Source organism: Sapajus apella, unplaced genomic scaffold (assembly GCF_009761245.1).
Source record: "Sapajus apella isolate SASKATOON/1434 unplaced genomic scaffold, GSC_monkey_1.0 scaffold59, whole genome shotgun sequence".
In the NCBI taxonomy this organism is placed as follows: Eukaryota; Metazoa; Chordata; class Mammalia; order Primates; family Cebidae; genus Sapajus; species Sapajus apella.
This window is the reverse complement of record NW_022436999.1, coordinates 3,153,631-3,171,042: the sequence shown is the minus strand read 5'-3', so window position 1 is coordinate 3,171,042 and position 17,412 is coordinate 3,153,631. Positions and strand designations below refer to the sequence as shown.

The 17,412-nt window shown below is 46.2% G+C and overlaps 1 protein-coding gene across 7 annotated transcripts in view; it reads left to right on the top strand.

Annotated features, from left to right (window-relative positions):
- Positions 1-17,412, top strand: part of SMOC1 (SPARC related modular calcium binding 1) — a 158,412-nt gene that overhangs the window by 80,519 nt on the left and 60,481 nt on the right. For all 7 annotated transcript variants that reach the window (XM_032245778.1, XM_032245780.1, XM_032245779.1 and 4 more), the window contains exons 4-5: positions 11,004-11,103; positions 13,209-13,256. In XM_032245778.1, coding sequence (XP_032101669.1) covers positions 11,004-11,103; positions 13,209-13,256 — 148 coding nt within the window. The remainder of the gene's footprint in view (positions 1-11,003; positions 11,104-13,208; positions 13,257-17,412) is intronic.

Genomic DNA, 17,412 nt, shown 5'->3' with positions numbered 1-17,412 from the left:
AGAGGCTCAGTAATAGGAGGCTTCAGTCACTCTCTCTGCTATTCTTTTTTAGATAATAATCATCGTCATCAACAACACCACTTTCTTAACTTACATGCAATGTGCAAGGCTCTTTTATATTTGCCTGGCATGTGTTAGGTTATTCAGTCCTCACTACAAGCACTATTACATTCCCATTTTATCGATGAGGAAACTGAACCACAGAGAAGCCGCGTAGCTTGCCCAGGGTCTCACAGTGTGCAAGTGGCAGAGTCAGGATTCAAATGCAAGTATCCTGGCTCCAGAATTCTTGATCCTAATCATGATTCCACACTGCCCTTCTAGGAGACATTGCCATCTTTTAAAGTGATGTTGCCAAACTAGGGCATATTCAGGAGGGTGACTCAAATGAGTAAAGTTGGGAAATAATGTCATGTGAGGAACATCCAGTGGAGCCAGAGATAACAACCAAAGGATGAATTAAAAGATAACCAGGCCGGGTGCAGTGGCTCATGCCTGTAATCCTAGCACTTTGGAAGGCTGAGGTGGGCGGATCACCTAAAATCAGGAGTTCGAGACCAGCCTGGCCAACATGGTGAAACCCCGTCTCTACTAAAAATAAAAAGTAAAAATAAAAAAAAATTAGCTGGGCTTGGTGGCATGCACCTGTAGTCCCAGCTACTTAGGAGGCTGAGACAGGAGAATCGCTTGAACCCTGGAGGTGGAGGTTGCAGTGAGCTGAGATTGTGCCACTGCACTCCAGCAAGACTTCGTCTCAGAATAATAAGAATAAGTTTAAAAAGATGACCAAAGGGATAACTCAGAGCCAGATCCAAACTTTTGTCTGTGAATGATAATAGCATTTTATGTGTAGTCTCACAGAGCTGACCCAGGATCACTGAGTACAGTATTTAAAGACGAGGATTCTGACTTGAAATAGGGAAGGGAAGAACTTTTGACAAGTAGAATAGTCCACAGACAGAGTTTCTGACTCAAAGAGGATTTAACTTCCTATCCTGGAAAGCGGACAAGCAGAGACCAAGTGGACATCCATCAGCAGTGCCATGGGGGTCGGAGGGAGTGCTCCTACATTGGGAAGGAGTTTCAGTTGATCTCTGAGGAGGAAAATGCCACTTTTTAGGATTTTATGAGGCAGGAGCTAATGTCCAATCAGGTGACAAGGCACACAGTAGGCCCACAACAGATACTTACTCAGGAAACTTCCAGGCAGAGCCATTAATACACACATTTAGGGCTTTTGCCAGTGCACTGTGGGTGTACGTAACATTCTGGGAGGTGACACGACATGTCAGTCAACTAAACTCTTCTGCAAAATTGAAGGGCTCAGAATTTTTTTTCCATGTCAAAATAGGGAAGGATAATAGGAACTCAGGTGGGAGGTATGAAGACAGGAAAGTTGTATTAAAAGTGAAGTCAGACATGAGACGCAAGAGAAGGCTCCACTCCTGCAGGCCCCCTTTGTGCTCCCCACCAGCCAGCTTTCTCACAGTTCTAATCTGAATAAAAGCTCCTATTTATGAGGGACTTTCTTATTAGGTATTTTTTTAAACATAAAAATATATTGGATACTTTCCCTCCAAGATAGAAATAAAAGTCAAGGAACAAGATCATATTTGCTGTTTACAAAGCCTGGACCATTCTAGGCACCAGACAGAGGAATAGGAGTGAAGACAGTGAAGTTTCTGGGGTCCCCAAAGCCCTAACACTCAGGTTTTCCAAATGTCTTCATATGTCCATTGTGGGGGATGCTGTTCAAACTTTTTGGAAAATACAAAAAATATTCTTCACCATATAATTGGAATGGTGGTCTTAACACTAACAATTACTAGTTTATAAATCTCCACCCTACTCTTTGAAGCAAAGGTTCACCTGACAGCAGGGTTGTAGAATTATGGACCTCCTGGATTAAAGGGGACCTCAGAGATATCTGGTTTATCTTCTCCTTCCTCTTCCTACCCCACTCCAATCTAGGGCTCAGGTTCCACTTATAATGTCTCCCCAAGTAGTCTACCACCTTCTGCTCAACTGCTCTCACAGATAGGAAGCTTATTCCCACAGTAACAAAATCCATAATGCATTTTGGGACAATTTTGTTGCAAAGTTCTCTTTACGTTGACTTGAGGGCTGTCTTCCTATAACTTCCAACAGATGACTTCAGTTCTAGGTATGGGAATTACAGAATACACAGAAAGATTTGAAGATGGACACCATTATATCCTTGTGAAATCTTCTCTTTTTTCCAACAATTCATTTCCCCTGGCAGAAATCCTTAGTTCTAGCACTTATTCCCATCTCGTGGAGATTTATATATCTTTCCTCTTGGCCTCCTTCTTCTGAGTCTGATTTGCCCGGGCCTTCTTGTAAAGCATCCTTCCCCAAACTGGACACAAGATTTCAGATGTGGTTATGAACAGGCTGGGGAAGAACAAGGCCATCTCCTGTTCTAAACACACCACTCCTAACTAACGCCATATCACACCAACTCATAAAAAAATGCAGTTGACAAAGACTCCCATATTTAAGAGGATTTGAAATTGAAGGATTATCTTCCTTTCCTGCATCTCCTCTTAAATTCTGGAAGATGAAGCAAATACTCTTAAAGGAAAAATTCATCATTCCCCAATAGGCAGTCCTCCCTAGACTGGGCATAGAGTGGGAGACAATGTCTACAGCCAACAAGAACAGCAGTGCTTTCAGGCTATGGCCTAGAGTAAGCTTGTCCATCCCGTGGCCCGCAGGCCACATGCAGCCCACGGTGGCTTTGAATGAGGCCCAACACAAATTCATAAACCTTCTTAAAATATTAAGAGTTTTTTTTTTAAAAGCTCATCAGCTATTGTTAGTGTTAGTGTATTTTTTTGTGTAGACAAGACAATTATTCTTCTTTCAGTGTGGCCCAAGGAAGCCAAAAGATTGGACATCCCTGGCCTAGATCCTCTGCAAAAGGGCAGGGGAAAAGGATAAAATCAGCAAGTACTGAGCGCCTATCCTGTATCTGACACTGTTTTAGATGCCTTATATATCTTGTCTCATTTTGGCTTCTTAATAATCTTCAAGGTGGTGAATGCTATTTCATAGATAGGCTCAGAAAGGTTAAGTAACTTTGCTGAAGTCACACAGCTAATAGTGGAGGTGGTATTTACACTCAGGTCTTTTTGTCTACCAAACCATGTTTTCCCTTCTACTCCTGTTGCTTCTCAGCCAAACCTTACTAAAGATGAGGAGAACATTTGTGTGATAACCTATTCCAAACTGAGGAAAGAACAGCTCATGCTAGACAGACAAAAAGATTTACACCATCCCTTCCTTTTCCCCTGCTTAACCAAATTCTCACTGCAGTCAAATTCTCGTCCATGTGTGAAATCACCCAGAAGATTTGATACTGCAATCACTAGATTCTTGTATTAAAATGCCATGTCATTAAAACATTGGAAATATAAAAACTTTGGAAAGAAATAGGGCCACAAGGCCCCTTGTCCCCAAATTCTCACCTAGAAAAGTACTTGTTTCTTGAGTATTTCATGATAAATGCCAGAAAGGGGGTGGGATGCTTCCTTTGACGCAGTGGCTCTTGAAGTGTGGTCCCTGGACCCAGCAGCAAGAGCATCACCAGAGAACCTGTTAGAAATGCAAATGTTCCAGCTGACTCCAGACCCAGTGAATGCAGGAGCTCTGTGGGTGAGGTCCAACAATGCTTTCATAAGCCCTCCAGGTGAATCTCATATGTACCCAATAAACAGTGTTCTCCAGCAGCTTCTGATGAAGAGAAACGTTCTTGGGGGTGGGGACATAAGTGGTAATCTCAGGTGATCAGTCTTCCAGCCAGAGACCGTGGCACCCATGGAGAAACACAACTGCACAGATATCCTATAGGGAATACAGCCCAGAGGAAGACAGGGCCGCTGGAAATACTGCTGTGACATTAAGCCATCAGTAGGACCAACAGCAAGGTGTTTAAATTTCACTGTGCGTTAGCTTAATCCAAAAACTCTGCTAATTGATTTGGAGTAATGGGCAGATTAAAAAGAAGAAGCAGCCTCTTATTCTGACTGCCAAAAAAGGGTGAGAAAAATACCCACGTGCCTTTTGCTTGTAGTTTAACCTTCTTCCACGAGGATGTGTTCATATACATGACAGCGATCCTTTCATTGCATGTTTTGTAGCTGCTTCCAGGCATGCTGAGTCAAGCCTGTCCCACTGCATATGGTTCATGATTTCTATTTTACAAAAGAAGCACAAAGAGATAAATGGGCAGAAATTAAGCCACAGGGTGAGAAGGCACTGTGCCTTCCATGGGATCACAGTTGTCCTTGAAGTTCCGAGGCAATTCGGGATGGATTTCTCAGCAAATACATAGCATGAGAAAACATTACAAAAAGAGAGGAGGGGTTGTTGCCAGAAGGAAATTATTTCAAGCATAGTGAACTGAGAACCTGATATCCAGACTGTAAGAAAGTAGGATGGGCAAAGTGAAGAAATGCAGCAAGGCCTTGCAGTTCATTTTACTGCCTTTTTCCCTATCCCAAGTGTGTTTCAGAGAACACTGGTCCTGTCCAATGTTCCTCAATGAAAAGTTAGGGGAGGGTCCCTGCATTTGTCCATTCTGGTATTGCTCTAAAGAAATACCTGAGACTGGGTAATTTATGAAGAAAAGAGGTTTAATTGGCTCATGGTTCTGCAGGCTGTGTGGGAAGTCAGCAATGATGCTGGCATCTACTCAGCTTCTGGAAAGTCCTCAGGAAACTTACAATCATGGCGGAAGGGGAAAGGGAAGCAGGCAAGTCACATGACCAGAGCAGGAGGAGGAGAGAGGGAGGGCAGGTGCCACACACTTTTAAATGAACAGATCTCACAAGAACTCACTATCATGAGAACCAAGGGGATGGTGCTAAATATTTATGAGAAACCCACTCCTATGACCCAGTCACCTCCCACCAGGCCCCACCTCCAACATTGGGAATTATATTTCACTATGAGATTTGGGTGGTGACACGCATCCAAACTATATCAGTCCCCTAGTTTAATCAGTTTAGGAATTGCTCCAAATGGTATCTTCCTCTTAGGGATAAACCATTAATTGATGTAAAGCTAGGAGAAGTTCTGCAGTAAAGAAATCTTTTAACTTTGTTTAGCCCAATATTTGTTTCACCCATAGTTATTTGGCCAGAGGACACCTTTATCCCTCATTATTTCTGTTTTCAACTTAAGAACGCCGGCGGCATTCATTCCTCAGTGTATCAAAGTGGGGAGAACAGTAGCCTCACATTTCTGGAGAAAAGAGTAGAAAGTGGGCACATGCAGAGAGACTGGGTTCCTCTCTGGTTTCCTAGGGACGCTGGGGTGTTTGGTAGGAAGGAGTGAAAGAACAAGCAACAGAGAAGCGACTCTGGGAGGTGAGGCCTCACTCCTGCCATAGAACCCCCCAGAGAACATCCCAGGGGAAGCAGGGCAGCCGGCAGCAGGTGGGAGCCCCCATGCTACTCCAGGAAAGGCCTCTCATTGAAACGGGAGCAAAAGACTCTCTTCCAGCAGCCTCCCTGATGGGCATATTTACATGTCCCAAAAATTTCAAGGCCCAAAGAGACTCAGTCAGCTCCCTTAGACATCAGCACTTGCGGCTGCTTCTTGTCTCTTCCTTGGAGGTCTGAGAGCTTTCCAGCTGCCAGGACAAGGTACTGAGGGTCAACCACTTCTCTGTCTCTGGGCCTCAGTTTCCTCATTTGTGAAGTGTTTGGGTTAGACTGGTGACCTCTTAGGCTTTTTCCAGCTCATCAGTTCTGAAATTTTATGATTGCTTGGATATTGGGATTCCAGTGTCCTGTGCTGTTATTAACTAGTTATGACCTTTGAATAAATAACTTCTGCTCTTGTCCTCTCCTATTAAAGATTTGCACACAGAGTGGGTTTGAGGCCCACGTGGGATAATGCATAGGCCTTGATGGTGACTGAGAAGGCATCATGAAAGTAGAAGATGGTATTTTCCGCGTTGGACACAGCGCCTGCAGGCGATAATTGTCTGCATGTGTCCTTCATCTGTCGGCTCCGTTTCTCTCTGTGCTTTCTTCCCCTTTGCTCCCTGACTTGCTCTACCGCCAGGAGCTGATGTTTTCTCTGCTCATCATTCACTCACCTGCTTTGTTGGGAGTGCTAGTCTCCCACATCTTTCCAGGTGTTCAGAATTTGGGTTAATGTTGATTAGCAGGCTTAAAATAATTTCAGATCTGTCTTTATTTGGATGGAGGTTGGCCTGAAATATACCACTAGGCTGTTTATGTAAAGGGCCTCTTGCCAAAAATATTAAAGTGTATGAGTCAGAGATGAAACTTACTTATCTAGGAAGACACTGCCTTAAAGGACCTTTGGGACCCCCAGTTATAATGTTTTTTTTCCCAGACAGAGTCTCACTTTATCGCCCAGACTAGAATGTAGTAGCTCATTCTCAGCTCACCGCAACCTCCATCTCCTGGGTTTAAGCGATTCTCCTGCCTCGGCCTCCTGAGTAGCTGGGATTACAGGCATCTGCCATCATGCCTGCTAATTTTTGTAGTTTTAGTAGAGACAGAGTTTCACCATGTTGGCCAGGCTGGTCTCGAACTCCTGATCTCTAGTGACCTGCCTGCCTTGGCCTCCCAAAGTGTTGGGATTACAGGCATGAGCCACCGCGCCAGGCCCCACCCCCCAGTTACATTCTACAGTACAGTTACAATATAAGCAGAAGGCAACCTCACTTAGGTTGAGGAGTAAACACTTTTGTCCCTTAAGGAAGACAGTTGACACTTCAGCCTTCCTAGGATGCCTCAGAGTGAGACAGGAAAAGATTTCACTGTTTGTATCTGTACCTTTCGGGCCAGAACAACCCTGAGTTTTGAGAACTGCATAGAAAGGTATTTGGAGTAGCCAATTGCCTCATGGATTCTCTTGGCCCATACATTAAGTCTGAGAGTTGACCAACTTGAGGCTCTTACGGAAAAGGAAGGGTATTACTTATTAATTTAAAAGGATAAATTTGCAAGGGAAGAAGCTAAGGCGGGTAGAGTCTACATCTTGGCCGTATATATAGAAACCATCAATTCTAAAGAATTTATACCCTGATTGCTTTTCTCCAAGAAACATTGTTTCTCTCCTCGGTGGGCAATATAACTATTTCTATATGAAAACAAACATCTCTTTCCTCCACTCAAACCTTTTCTAACATTTTGCTGACTTTAGGCTGCCACTTCCCCTCAGGCTGCTCAGAATAGGATGTTCTTTTGTCCTCATCAGATAATCTGGCTCTGGCCTTTTTGAGTGTACAGATAGTTTGCTAAAATATAACACAATGATAATAAAAATAAATAGCTGAAAGTTAACTGGGCGCCTGCCCTGTGAGCTAAGTGCTTTATTTACACGATCAAATTTAATTCTCTTAACAGTGAAGATAGGCATTGTTTTCAAGATTATCTTCCCTTTTTAAAAAGATGCAGATAGACTGAGGCTTAATGTGATTAAGAAGATTTTCAAGGCTGCAGAAGGAGTCAAGTGGCAGAGCTGGGACGTGCCAGAAGGCTAGCTGCAGACTGTCTCCATGTAACTTCTTTTTCCGCAGGAAGTCATCTTGAAAAGTCCCCAGACAACTTAGAAACAACCTCGCATTGTGGAATCATGGGCTGATTCACTCAGGGCTCCTTCAGTAAGAGCTTTCACTGGCCACTTCCCTCAGCTCCTGCATCTGAGACCTTGCTCGGGTCTTCTGTGCCTTTCACCCATGGCTGTCCCCACCCCTGCAGCACACCTGCGGCAGGTGTGCCCATGGTTGTGTAACTCACAGCCCTCACAGGCACATGGCAACCATTCCTCATTGGATTTCAGTTTTATGGGGACTGGAAGGAGCTCCCTGCCTGGGATTTTGTAATCTGGGCTCTGTTCTTTGGAGCCTGCACTGAGAAAAATGCTGAGGGCCATGGGGAGAAAGGAGCTGTGTTTGGGCCTCTGGGCCAGCTGCAGGGGGTGGGAGACAGTGTTCATGTGCCTGCTGGGATACAATGGGCACACTCAGTGAGAATGTGGCCCCTGGGACCCTCTGAGCTCAGAGGTCAGATTGTATCACCAGAAACAAAGCTTTGGGCCCAGCCTCTTACTCATTCATTTGCTTCTGTCCCCAGCAGCCTTGGCTGGAACTCTGTGTATGCTTGAGAGGAGGTGGCTTTTGAACCAGCCGGTTCTCTGCAGCCTGCTTGACTGTAGCGTCCGGCTCCCGCAGTGCAGCACCGGGCTAGAGGCACGGCCTCGGGTGATGGTCCTGGGGGCGCAGTCCTCATGCAGACAGAGGCATGGGAGTCAAGAGCCCTGGGAGTGAGTCAGCATGGCCACTGAGCCCCTGAAACGGGTTTCCCCAGAGGTGATTATTGGCCAGGGAGGAGAAAGCAGCCAGCCAGGCTCCATTAAATTGCTGCCACTGGCGAGGAGCTGTCGCTAGGAAATATCCCCTGTAGGGTGGATGGAATCTGCAGGGATCAACTCCACGTTTCCAGCAGCATTTCCCACCCAAGGCTGTGGAGGTTACTAGAGGAGATCTGGCCTTTGAAAAGGTCAGCTTGCCAGGTGTTTCTGGCACAGCTGAGAGCTATCCTTACCACAGCCAGTCCATATCCAGCCTTCGCTAAGTGCCAAACACTGGACTTCCTCAGCTTCAGGTTTGACATTGTTATGGGGCTCAAAGAGCTGAGTGACGTGTCTGATTCATAACTGGCTGGACCAGGATTCAAATCCAGGTCTGTCTGGATTTTTTTCATTCCATCATTAAGGCTCCTCAGAAAATAGTTTTGGCCTGACCCCAAGATATGCTCTTGGATGAGTATCTTGGGTAGCAGCCATGGCCATGAGATGAAGTGGGCGTGGGACCTGGTACTGGGGTAAAGGCATTGATCAGACACCCAAGCAGGCTCTCAGCTGCAGGAGCTGCGGGAAATGCCTCATTTATACAGCATGTGCCTCCCTGGTAGGAACAAAGGTCCCCCTGTCTGGTCTTATCCTTGATTTCTGTTGGTAGGTCCATAGTGAAACAATTTGTCTTGGGGGAAATGGCGGTCTTTGGTACCCACATGAGAGCAGAAGCCTTTCTGTAGTTTTTCTGCCTTTGTGATAACTTTTGGATTTCACCCAGGCTGTCGGATCTCTCCTCTCACTGCTCCCTTCCATCCCTCACCACTCAATTTGTATGCTATTACTGTCTAGCCTTGATTCCAATATGTCCTTGATTTCAAGAGGCACATTTTCTTCGCACTTTAATATCTTTGCAATTGGCACACATCCTGTAATGGAGATCTACATTTAATATAGTGGGGCTGTTTAAATTGACATTGCATTTTTAGAATTGATGGAGACCAAGAATTGAGGAAATATGATAATGGATGCCTTTATTCAACCCATCAATCACCTACAATGAGTGTCAGGCATTATGTTAGATTCTGGGAATGTAGACATAACTAGCATGCAGTCTCTGAGGTCACAATCTCGAGAGGAGGGAATGGACTGGATGAATCAACAGCTAGAGCTCGCAGAGATAAGGGCTCTGAATTTGGGGGCCCTAGGGTGTGTGAAGGATCAGAGGAAGGAGGCAGGGGAGGCTTTGAGGAGATGTGTCACAAAGGAGGAGGGGAATGCGAGGGATCAGGAGTGGGTGGGAGATGGGTTGGAGAAGGGCATTCCAGACAAATGAAATAGCTGGAACAAACAAAGCCTTAGAATTAGAAGAAACTCAAATGTGTTTAGGAGCATCAGAGGGTTCTGTGGCCAGTGTGAAGGGTGTGTGCCGAGACATGGGCATGAAATGAGGCTGCAAGGATAGATGGGGCAGGTCACGGAGGACCTCGAGTGCATGCCAATGAATTTAATCTCTACCCTAGATCCCAAGGTGAATCACTGAAGGATTCTAAGCAGGGAAGTAGGTCTCAATGTGTGTTTAGGAACTCCAGATAGAAAGCAGGTGGGAAAAGGATAGTGGGGTGGGGCGGGAGGTGCTGGGTAGGATGACAGCTACTAGAAGAGGAAGAAGAGCTTCCCTGAAGGATGCAAAAAGCCCCATTTCTTTTTGCTATTCGCAGGCAGGCAGATCTGATCTTGGAGGCTTGAGGAAGATCACACAGTGGTGCAGCGGGGCATCTAGAAATAAAACCTGCAGGTTTTGCCCTTGCCTTAACCCCATCATGTGTGCCCTCATCTTAAGAGAGCCACAAAATCAATAGGCAAGCTGATCTATGAATGGGTGCTGGGAAAAGCTAGACAGAGAAGAAAGGCTTACCAGTTGCCTCTGCTTGTTAAAGAAGCGTCATATCAATCTGCAATGGCAACATTCCAACTCGTACTTGCCAAATTGTTCAAGGGTTAGTATTTTTGGCCAGCGCAGTAACTCACTTCTGTAATTCCGGCACTTTGGGAGGCTGAGGCGGGCGGATCACTTAAGGTGAGGAGTTTGAGACCAGCCTGGCTAGCATGGCGAAACCCGCCTCTACTAAAAATACAAAAATTAGCCAGGCGTGGTGGTGCATGCTTGTAATCCAATCTACTTGGGAGGCTGAGGCAGGAGAATCGCTTGAACCCAGGAGGCAGAGGTTTCAGTGAGTTGAAATCATGCCACTGCCCTCCAGCCTGGGCGACAGAGTGAAACTGTGTCTCAAAAAAAGTGGGGGGTGGTAGTTAAATTTTTTTTACCATTGGATGGGAGTGTATGCCAGTGCTAGGGAAAACAAATTAGAGGAAAAACACAGTATGATGCCAGATATTAAGTGTGAAGAGGAATAAGAAAGAAGCGGGTAAATTGCTGTGCTTTGCATGGGAGTCCCACAGCAAACATGTACCCAGTGCTGTTCACTGACTGGACCACTCACGAGAGACACTCTGGAGACAGATGTGGGGATGAGGGCTGGAAAGTGCTGTATGGGTGATGCTTTGAAAGGGCTAGGAGGCGAGTCTTGATGTTGCAACCGAGACTTATGGTTTTCTTCCCCTTTCACTTTCCTGAACAGGTGCAGTGCCATACTTACACTGGGTACTGCTGGTGTGTCACCCCGGATGGGAAGCCGATCAGTGGTTCTTCTGTGCAGAATAAAACTCCTGTATGTTCAGGTACTGTTGGGAGGGGCGGGAAGAATGAAAAGGGTTGGAGAGAAATCCATTGGTTGGTCTCCTGCTTCTTGTGGGGGACCCTTTAGAAGGTTGGTGGTGGTAATGAACCTTTTTCTAGGTCAGGGAGGATTCTACTCTAACACGCTTGCTCAGAAGTCAGCAGATGATAAGGTATGACAGTGTATGCCGTGTGTGTGTATTTATTGATTTTGAGTTTAGATTTTTGATTCAGTGATCTCCTTCTAAGCACTGGCTGTAACTTCATAGAGCTGCAGTGGCATATAAGTTACTAGCTTTTGTACTGATTCTGATTGCTAGTGGCTCTTGAAGTGCTTTATTGAGATGGATTTTGAGACCACATGGGAGCTCAGCATCAAAGTCTGTGGTTATCAATTAGTGATGTCTGTCATGGGAGCAGGAGAGGAGAATAGTGGCTTGTGTGTCATGTACTCACCACCTCTGAAGAATGTAATGTAGAGAAATGGAAAATTTTAATAACAGTGGCCCTTAAATCTGACTGATCACCAGCAGTGTCTGGGAAATTAAAGAGAACCCAGATATTGAGGCTCCCTCTTGTATATTCTGATCCAGGAGGTCTGGAGAGTGGCCTGAGGTTCTTGCTTTTATGAAGTCTCTCAAGCGATCCTGATGATCAGACAAGTTAGAAAACTATTGCTTTATAGTGATCCACTGGGTTAGTCCATAGCAAAAATTAAGTCCTTTCTATTCCCAACTTTATAAACACAGAGAAATTGTGCTTAAGTCCATTTCATGGGATTGTGGATTAGGAATTTTTATAAACCCTACAGTGTCCACCTCCATTCAGATAGTAAAGGACTCTGAGTCACTCCCTTAAGTCACTGTGTGGCTCAGATCTCTCAAAAAAGCCTGTCCCACCCATCAGCTGATTCGTATTTCTTCATATCTGTGTGCATAGGGTTTTATTGGTTTACTTATTTTTCATTTTAAGTGCAAACAAAGTATAAAACATTACACTAAAACCTATGGGAAATTCCAAAGGCTAATAGTCTTGCTATCACAGCTTTTTCTACTTGCTCTGTTATATGAAGGAGAAAAGAAAGTGGAAAGGGCTCTAAGAATCTACATCAGGAAACCCAAATTTGCAGGTCGAAAAGGGAAGTTTACTTTCTTTGTGGTTTACATGGAAACTAGAAACCTTAATTGGGGCTGGGGTAGGGAGGTACAGGAATTAGCCCTCCTTTCAAATGACCTGGAAAGTTTCATTTAAAGCAAACAAACGACTAGAAACAAGCCACGCAGGATAATATATTTGAGTTCTCCTAAAACTGGTATATGGAGAAGGGGTATGACATGGATTAGGGAAATAGATTCCTTTCTTTTGACGGGACTCTACAGATGCCCTTCTGTGGATGTACTGGGTGTACCCTGCCTGTGTGAGGCTGGACCTCATGCAGAAGACAGGTGCCACAGGGTCAGGACTGGAGGAGTGGGTGCACAGAGCACGCTAGTATTTGCAGGGCAAATGCTTGGGCAAACATACCTGCTACCCACTCCTGGAGGAACGGGCTGTGTTCTAGAAAATTGTTTCCATGCCTTAGACTATTTTGGCCCTTTCAGTACAATTGGGCCAACAATTTTCTACTTAATGCAGATGGAAAATTGCTGATTTCCTGTCCTAACCAGCAAGGGATGTCAATCACTGCCTTAGCAGTAAAAGGGAGTTTCTTTTCAGTTGGACTTGCTGACTGAGTATGGCTCCGAACATGGAAATGGTGAGAAGCTGGGGAGCTGGGGGAGTAAAGGTGAGGGGCAGATACTGGAATGTTCAACAGAGCGGAGTTATATGAAAGTGGAATTTTGTAAAAATGTGGTCAAGACTGTTACCAGGGAACCTGGAAATCATAGTTCATCTCAACAGTGCTGGGTTATCAGTGACATTGATGTTAAACAAACCCCACTCAACATGTGTATATGTACTCACATTGTATATAATATCCTTACATGTGTATACAATACATATATACATGACCATATGCTCATAACATCAGGTTTTGCCAACTCTTTGAAAGAAACCAACCACGATGCATTCTGAGTGGCTGCTTTTGTTTCCCCTCTCACCCAAGGTTCAGTGACCGACAAGCCCTTGAGCCAGGGTAACTCAGGAAGGAAAGGTGAGTGGAGTTTTATGCTTTATCTGAATGTTTGCTTCCAAAGATGGCCCAAGCAGGATTTCTTAGATGAGATTGAAGGAGAGTGGGATGAAAGTCTAAGGTGTCCTGCAGAACATCATCTCCGTTCTTATTCCATGTTTCCTCTCCGAAGCACCCGGGGTAAGTAAGGCTCATACAGTGATGGAGACCAAGCTCCCAGAATCCCTGAGCGGGGTGAGTGAGCATAGAGCCCAGAGCTGAGAACGACCTTTAGAATGTGAACCCTGGGAATCCTGGTTCCCAGGGGAGCTCAGTTAATCAACTACCAGGGTAGCCAGCATTAAACCAGAAAGGATGAGGAAGGTAGGGAGCCCAAGTCCGCCCTTGGCTCTCTTGTTTTGTAAACACATTTGGGTATTTTCCCACCTCACTGATTCTCCTTCATAATTGTCCCAGCACATCCAGATTCTCTTCACTAACCAAGGCTGGCTTTGGGCATGTGACCTGTGCGGTTGTTATCCTGAAATTCTGAATAATTTTGTCTTTGAATCTGATGGGACAGTGAAGATGCACGCGTGGGGGAGAGACATGTCATATGAGTGTCTGTGGAACCTCGTCACCCCATTCGCACAAAGCTTTTGTGAGGTGTACTACGTGGCTTCCATAGCATGCTTAACATTTTTTACCTAGGACAATAATAAGTAGCAAATTAAAATAACAGCACAACAAGGTAAGAGGCTATGAAAGAGAGGACAAAGCTTTTAAAATACAAAGTCCTTTGTCTTTCAGTGCCTTTAATGGCCCTTTTCCCTGCTTTTTGAATAAAGGGCCCTACATTTTTACTTTACACTGGGCCCCACAAATTACGTAGCTGGCATCTGTCTGAGTGCTGTTTATTGGACCAGCCGACATGAGAAATAGGTCCCTGGAATACGCTGACCATGGTTTTTAGCATGGAAGACAGTTGGAGGCTTAAGATTTACTGCCACTGACCTTCAGGACAGCATTCGTGCAGAGCCGGTAGTTGAACGGAAAGCAGGTGTGCATTTCGTCTTGTGTGCAGCCTCTTCAGGACTCCCATCTCAGGCTGAGTTTGATGCTTCCCACCTGCATCTAGGCCTGGGAAACTACATGCTCATCAGGGTCCATGTAGAGCTTGCTGAGGGTCACTGTGAAGTTCACAGGCGGGTCCTGCACATACAGCTGCAGGGAGACCGGGTAAAGCCCTGGGCCCTGCCTCAGGGGCTTATGCCGTGGGATGAGAAGAAGAGGCAAAGTTGCCCACTCTGAATGCAGGAGATAAGAATCTGGAGAACTTGCTGCCCCCAAATGCAGGTGCTCCAAGAAGATGTGGAAGTGGGACAGGTGATACCACCACCCACCAGGAAACAGGGACCAGTGAGCCAGATGGGCTGTTGCTCTTCCCCTTGGCTAAAAGTGACAAAGTGGTTGGAAAAAGGGAGTAAGTGCTTTTTCGGGTCCTTCCCAGGGCGTGAGGAGAGTACCATAGTGTGGGTGGTTCCCTCCTGGGTGGGAAAGTGGGGAGAGAATCTACAAAGACCCGAAATCACCAGCTCTGTGAGTAGTGTGTGTTTACTGGGCTTGGAAAGGAAGATGCTTTCAGGTGTTCTATTCTGTGTGTGTGTGTGTGTGTGTGTGTGTGTGTGTGTGTGTGTGTGTGCGTGTGTGTGTGTTTCTAGCAGAGCATTTTTAATTTTTATTTTTTAGAGACAAGGTTTCACTATGTTGCCTAGGCTTGCCTCAAACTACTGGGCTCAAGCAATCCTCCCACCTTAGCCTCCCAGGTAGCTGGGTCTGCAGGCATGCACCGTTTTTAGTTTTGCTTGTTGAAGTAGAAATCTGCAAGAACATCACCTTCATTCCTGGGCATAAGGCCCTGGTGGTAGGAAAGAGAAATTGGCAATCATGCAAAACTGACCGGCCAGATTCCCCTCCTCCAAAGGGAGCTGAGTGTATGATGCTGAATAAAGCGCACACACTACACAGCTGCCACCCATGGGATTTTGGTTTTTAAACTGGACAAAGAAATGCTTTCCAGGTGGATGTGGCTTTGCACCCTGTGGATAACAATGAGAGACAGACTCAGGGTCATCCCAGGCTCTCACTGGTCAAGCTGGAAGAGTTGGAGTTGGGGGGTGGTGGCTGGGGTTGTCAGTTTACAGTCAACAGTGAGCACCCTTCGTTTCCTTTTACAGTCAAGCAATGAGCGCACCTTTTGTTCCTTTTAGCTCCAGGTTCAGCTTCCAGAGCCAAAAGAGAGTAGAGGAGCCTGATTCCTCAAGGGGTGATGCAGGAAATGGGGGGTAGAATCTGAAGCCTCATCTCAGAGGAATAAGCTCTTTACTCCCTTGACCTAGATGAGTCCCTTCCTCCCAGATGGTTCTGCGGAGGCTTCCTCTTTGGTGCAAAGGTCAGGACAAGGTGCTGGTGGGGAATGCTAGCACTCATTCTCCTCTGGAGTCTTAAATTCTTAAACTCTATGCAGTGGCCTCTCTTTCCCTGTACTTTGGAGGATCCGATTTGGTTCCTCTTCTCTTTGTCTGCTTTGGGTAGTGCAGTGAAGAGCAGGTTTGGGCCACCTGTAGGAAGCCACACCTGAAGCCACACCTGTACAGGAAGCTGGAGTTTGAATGGGGACAGGGTGCGAGAGGGCATTCGTAATATCCTGTGTCAACCAGCCAAGGTTCCTCTTTCAGCTGCCACTTAAGAATGGAATGTGCTCTGGAGGGCAGCAGGTGGGAAGACACAAAGGCCCCTTGTCTGAGCTTGTGCCTGCACATGGGTTCTCGTAGGAGGCATCTATATTCCTGAGGCCTGCTGCAAAGAGGTGCTAGGTCTGCACCTTTCTGCAGGGTGAGGGGTATGGCCAGAAAGGAGGTGGGGCCAGAGGTCTGGAGGCAAGTGAGTGGTGGGGGATGACAGGGCAAGGACAGAACCCAGCCCTCTCTTTCCCTAGCCTCTTGCCTTTTTGGATATCCTCCACTGACTGGGCTGGGAGGGATCGGCTGTCCCTCACAGGCTGGAAGGAATGAAAAGATGTATTGTGTGACCACAGAGAGTCTGGTTGTCAGCCAGGAATTAGTTCTCTGAAGGAGAGGAGGAGAAAGGCAGAGCAGAAGGAGGCTGGGGGAGGAGGCCCAGACAGATAGCAGGAGGAAGGGAGGAGAGAGAGAGGCTGGGTGGTAGCAGGTCACAGCCGTTTGGCCCAAGACAGGAGGCCTGGGTGGCTGTGGCTCCTGGGTCTGCAGGTGTGGGGCCCCAGGGAAGAAGTGGGGGAAGGAGGGGGAGGCACTGTTATCTTACCCAGATGCACGTGTTCCAGGAGGGGAGTAGGGTCAAAACTTCAGACTATTTACTTAATCCCTTGGAATGTCCTTTCCTCACTCTGTTCTTTGGGCCCCTTGTGTTTAACGGACTCCTTTATGGGCACATGTGTGGTAATTAACACGTGCAGTGTAGGTCCTGGACCATGTGTTTGAGTTTCAAATATCCATTGATCTGGGGCGATCCCATCCTGGCTGCCCCCTCCCCTTCTTCTCCTTTGGTCCTGGCTCTTAAAGAGAGGTGTGTGTGTGTGTGTGTGTGTGTGTGTGTGTGTGTGTGTGTGAGACGGTGCACACGTGCATTCACATGTGTTTTATGGATGCTACAGAGAAATATCAGAAGAGAGGAAGAGGGCCCCACACAGCCCCTTTAGTGCTGAAATTGTGCTGCTAAAACAGTTGAAGGCTGAGGAAGTAGAGATAAAGTTTTGGTTTCCATTGCAGTCATCCAAAGGAAAGTAGAAGGGAAGTAGAATGGTTTTGGAGATCTGCAACTTAACCTGCAGCAGCTTTACCTAGCTGTACCAAGGCCTGTGGACTTTTCTGATGTGACTCTTTTTGGGGTCTTGATGCTGATTATCGTAGGTGATTTGAGGAGCTTCCAAGATAACTGAACATAGGTTCAGGGCCTGGCCCTGCCCTTCATTGCTTGTGAGGAGCAAGAGGGGAAGTTCGTAGCCTCTGGTGGGGTGAAGGGGGGTGGTGGTGAAGAGCAATTAAATGAAAGAATATGGGAAAGCACTTGTGAAATGATTTCTGGCAGTTCTCTGGGATCTTTTGTCTTCTGAGTGTCCAGAACATCGGAGGCCGTGGGGGGATGCTGTGATAAATGG